At 52.1% G+C, this 5,003-nt stretch overlaps 1 protein-coding gene across 1 annotated transcript; it reads left to right on the top strand.

The window, feature by feature from the left end:
• Positions 1–320: 320 nt before the first annotated feature.
• On the top strand, positions 321–3,496 carry LOC104497569 (chromosome unknown open reading frame, human C20orf24; the record flags this gene model as incomplete). The annotated part of the gene is made up of 3 exons (XM_010140836.1): positions 321–471; positions 2,319–2,448; positions 3,080–3,496. Coding segments are annotated over 3 exons (323 nt in total), but the record flags the coding sequence as incomplete, so codon positions are not given.
• Positions 3,497–5,003: the final 1,507 nt, after the last annotated feature.

Genomic DNA, 5,003 nt, shown 5'->3' with positions numbered 1-5,003 from the left:
GATTCCTGGGCAGGGAGGGCCTGGGGCACTGAGCATGGCTGTAACAGTCTTAAAGCACCAACAGTGCTTTAAACTCCTACTCCAGGGAGTTTTCATAGAGTCGATCTTTGGCAAAGCAGGGGATTGGGTACCTGTGCGCCTCTGCAGTCGGCTCCCGGGAGGACTGAGCCGTGTGTTTGGTCTGGAAGCAGAAGTGCCCGGGGTGTGTGGCACCATCAGCTGCTTCCTCTGCTCTGAGTACGAGCTCTGATGCTGTGCCTGGAAAACTGCATGTTCCGTGTGTGACATTGTCACCTGTAAATTGTGCCATGCTCTAAAAGAAGAAAACAGCAAATGCCAAAATCTTTCTTGTGCTTTATCTCCTCAGGACGAGTTTTTAGATGTGATCTACTGGTTCCGGCAGATCATTGCGGTTATTCTGGGAATCATCTGGGGAGTGGTTCCGCTGAAGGGATTCGTGGGAATAGCAGTGTAAGGTTTATTTCCTTTCCTCTCTCATGTACTGTCCCACACGGGGACTGATCTGGGTGTTGGGTGCTATGAACAGCAGCTGGCCAAGCGCTGGCTCTGCCCCACGTCTTAAAGCCAGCGTGGCAGGGTACTCATACGCGTGCTAACGTGTCTTTGTGAGCCTCCTTCTCTCCTTGGCCTGATTAATGCTTTTAACAATTATTGTTTATTTTATTAATACTAAAGGGGGCAGGGGTAGAAGAAGGGAACAGGAAGTTCGGGAGACTGTTCCTGCATGTGTGAGGAGGGGCTGTGAGTGTGCTGCCTCGCTGGCCACTGAAGGAGTCAGGCTCACAGAGCGGAGGGTGCCCTCAGGAGCCCTCCTCAGAGAGGAGGCTCTGGCAGTAGATAAGGGGGGCAGCTTCGCTGTGCAAAAGAAAAGGTTTCTTTGAAACCCAAAGGGCCGCAGGTAACGAGCAGCAAAGCGCAGCGTTGGCAGTGCTCCTGCATCTCCCAGCTGGGCAAGGTGGTTCCTTCAGCCGTGGCGTGGGGGAAGGCAGTGCCCTGCGTACACATCAGACCTTCTCAAGATGTGGCAGGCATCTAAAGGCTGTCGAGAGTACTCTGAGTTATGAAAGGAAAATTTGTTTGGCCCTGGCACGTGCCTGAGAGACCTGGAGATGGTGTCCCTGGTGTGGGAAGGTGCTGGATCTGCTCTGGGGAGCCTCCGGGTGCAAATGGCTCTGCCCACTTGAGGTGTCCTCATCCAGCTCACAACCTCGCAGCTTTCTGTAGGCAAAATTGACTTGTCATCTTGTCCCTCCTCCTGAGTGTCCTGACTGCAGCAAGAAAGTGGAGGGAGTAGCAGCAAGTAGAGCAGTGATGCTCCTACCCAAACTTGATAGCTCCATGGGAACAGTTCAGTCTAATGTGCTCCCAGTGACAGACATGAAGTAGCTGAGGAGCACTGCTCTTACTTAGTCATCCCGGAATTCACAAGGCACCTTCAGGTACCTCCGCCAGTCCCTGTGCTAAATGACAATAGGACACAACAGCAACTTGGTGTACAGTGGGAAAACCAAAAACTTCTAGAACTGTGCGTGGTTCCTCTGTGGGGTGCAGCGGCACAGCTGCTCACAGCTTGCTGCCAGGCACTGAACGTGTGTCTGTGTCTTCCCGTAGTACCTCTCCTACACAGCTTCTTCCCAGGAAACGTGCCTGACGCTTCCCAGGCTGCCCCAGCCCTAAGCTGGGGTGGTGTAAAGCCAAACATGCCTGAGGACAAGCAGGAGACAATGTTTTGTCTCTCCATTGCAGCGAAACTGTTGGCAGAGACTAGAGAGCGTGGACTTGTCTTGAGTCGGTGCCCGGCGCTGTGGCTCTGAGGGCGCTGTCGAGCCTCCCCTGCTCTCATCTTAGCTGCGGTGTTTGGTCCTGGGCACTAACAGGGGTCTTGCCCTGCACGCGCAGTCTGACAGTCCTCCCTCTGAGCAGCCTCAAAATCGAGCGGCACCCCTGGGGTTGGGTTCCGGGTCGGGGCGGGTCTGCCGCTGATCTGCGGGACAGCAGAACCCTCCGGCTCTGCGGATGTGCTGGTACTTACAGAGCTGACGACTGCTGAGCCTTCCTAGGAAGCAGGTCGTGCCTTGTGAGGTGAAGTTCCTCCAGACCCAGTGTGCCATGGCAGGTTGACCTGGGGGTGCTCCTCCGAGGAAGGGGCTGAGCTGCCTGGGGAGCCTTGCAGGAACGGTGTTCCCCTTCGCTTCCTCCCTGCTGCAGGTGGACAGCATTCCGCTGCTGCCGCACAGCATGTTGGATACCTGCGCCCTCTATCACCACAGTGACACCTGCTAATCCCTGTCTTGCAGATTCTGCCTGATCAACGCTGGTGTTCTGTACCTCTACTTCAGTAGCTTCCAGCAGATAGACGAGGAGGAGTATGGCGGGACGTGGGAGCTGACGAAGGAAGGATTCATGACATCTTTTGCACTGTTTCTGGTACTGCCTCTTGCTGTCTTTGCAGAGTGAATTGTTGGCACAATTTCCTTAGGGAAAAGACCTGGAAGAAAAGCAGGGGCGGTGGTGCGCTGGTAGGAGAGAGATGTGTTAGCATCATCTAGTGAGCGGAGTTGATTGGGAAAGAAAATCCCCAAATCCGATGGCTGCTGGCTCTGGAAGACAGTACTCATGCCGGGGGTTTCCCTGGCAGAACAGGCAGCTCTGCTTCTGTCTACCACTTCACTGTCATGTATTCCCGTCCTCGCTCCCAGATACCCGGTGGAGTTTCATCTAGAGCCAGTTAGGCCCGAACTGGTGTTTGGGGTGTCTGCTTTTCCCTCACGCCTCTCCCCCAGGTCTCTGAATACTCTCGGCACTTGACTTGGTGGTGGCTCTCAATCACGGGAGGGACTGGTGGGGTTTTAACGTGGAGAAGTGGGTCACCGTGCGAGGCAAGTGAGCTGAACGCCACTGTTTGTGGCGTGTGCTGATCCTGACGTCTCTCGAAGATCATCTCGAAGCTGGAATTCAGTCCCCAGTCCCATTGAGAGCAAGGTGTGAGGCTTGTTTTCTGTGTCTGTGCCCCCTCCAGAGGCACCAGCGTAACCTCCCCTCCCTTTCCTCTCCGCAGGTGGTTTGGATAATCTTCTACACTGCCATCCACTATGACTGACCCAGCCCGCAGCCTGTTCAACTGGTTACCAGTAAATCGAGAAGGTTTTAATGAGTCGTAGTCTTTAGTGGACTGGTGGGAAGGTGAGGAGGTCAAACCAACTCCCGTCTGTGCCAGCGGTCTGATTAGCCTGGAAGAGCCCCAGCTCTTCTGCTGGGGAAGCCTGGCTCCCTTTTATACACACGTTAATTGTTGGAACTATTAAAAAGCCATTGGAATTTTTGGAATTGGTTCAAGACTGTTCAAATTTGGAACTTTCTGTGACTCCAGCCAGTAACTCTTATCAAACTCCTGTGTGCCGAAGGTCGAATCTGTTAACTGAATGTGTGTATGTCCTTCTGTTTGAAATCTGTCATTACATCCTGACTCGTCTTCCATTGCTGTCCTGTAGACCAGCAGCAGCGGTAGGGTCCGTGGGAGGAAGGGGCCGCAGTGTCCAGGAGCGGAGCTGAGTGGTTTTGTAGCGATCAGATCTGATTTGATTAAACAGACCATGGTGTTACCATTTCTAATATATTTTGTTTTACTTGCGAATCAGTTGTTGACCAGAAATTTTAAATGGCCTTTGCCGAAGACAGATTTTTCAGCAATTTTGCTAGAAAGAATTGTGATTCACATGGTTAACGAAGGTGTATTCAGGCGGCTCAGAAACTCCACTGCATTCTGCTGGCCTGACTGCTGAGGTGCCATCGCTTACCTCGGAGCTTAGTAGCCTTGAAGGACAGTCATTCTGGAGACCCCCTGTTAAATGTTCAGCATTTAAATTATTTTAATTTTTTTAAGCTCTTGAATTCAACTGCTCCTCGTTAATAAATGCAGGAGACACACACTCGAGGCAGCTATTACCTTAAATGCAGAGTTCCTGACTTGCAAACCAGGCAGAGTATGTAGCCTCTGGTTTGTGAGGTGCTTTTCACGAGCTGATCGCTGCATCGCTCAGTTCTTCCCTAGTCAGGCCTTTCTCGTGCATCAGTGGGGTGCCTCCGCTTGAAGATATTTTTAAGGACATCTTTCAGAAGTAGTTCTTGGGAAACACGCACAGTCCTTGTTATTGCCAGAGGACCTGGCAGGCTTGTTGCCGTGTGGTCCTTGCTTTTCTAAACAACAGCTCAGGCCCCCAGAGCGAGTCCTGCCCCCAAGCTGCCTTACAGCGAGGAGCTGGTGGCTTTAGTGTGCTCTTGCACTGCTTCCTCGCTGGTGGAGGTCCACACCCGGCTCTTGTGTGAGTTGGCAAAGCCGGGGATCCAGCTCTCGACGTGAGATCACCCACCCGTGCAGGCCTCCGTTCTTGCCAGGCAAAAAGCTGTCTGTCCTCAGTGGAAAAACCCCACCTGGCTGTTCTAGCTCCTGGGGGTGCCAAGGGGAGAGTGCAATAGCAGACAGCTTCTGCTGCTTGCAAGTTGCCAATTTCAGTAAGTGATCTCAATTTAAAAATCCTGTTTCCTCCTCCCCATCCCCAAACTTTCTCAGTCTTTTAGTCTGATACTTTCTTTTCCTCTTTTTTTCAGCTGAAAGCATTAATTTGCCACAAGAACTGCATAGCCATCTCTTTGCATCTTAGCTGCTCACAGCCATCAGTAAAATCATTGTATACTTGAAATGCTCTAATAAATGTCACCCGGATAATCCACTCTGCAGCTTCTGTGTCCTCTGGTCTTTGAAGTTTTGTGAAGTGGTGGCAGTGTGGGATTCCTTTACGAGTTTGGCTTTTGGTCGGTATCTAAGACAGCAGCTCTCTGGGATTTCCCAGTCTCTTGTGCTGCAGGCTTGAGACCTGCCCTTTCAGAAGGGGCCAGAAGAGTTTGTGGAAGTAGCAGCCCATGCTTTAAGGGGCGATGAAGCAGGTTAAGCCATGTGTTGCCTTCCTGTGAGCATCTCTGCT

The sequence above is a fragment of the Buceros rhinoceros genome, unplaced genomic scaffold, assembly GCF_000710305.1.
Source record: "Buceros rhinoceros silvestris isolate BGI_N320 unplaced genomic scaffold, ASM71030v1 scaffold37837, whole genome shotgun sequence".
Classification (NCBI taxonomy): Eukaryota; Metazoa; Chordata; class Aves; order Bucerotiformes; family Bucerotidae; genus Buceros; species Buceros rhinoceros.
This window is presented reverse-complemented; position numbering and strand designations above follow the sequence as displayed.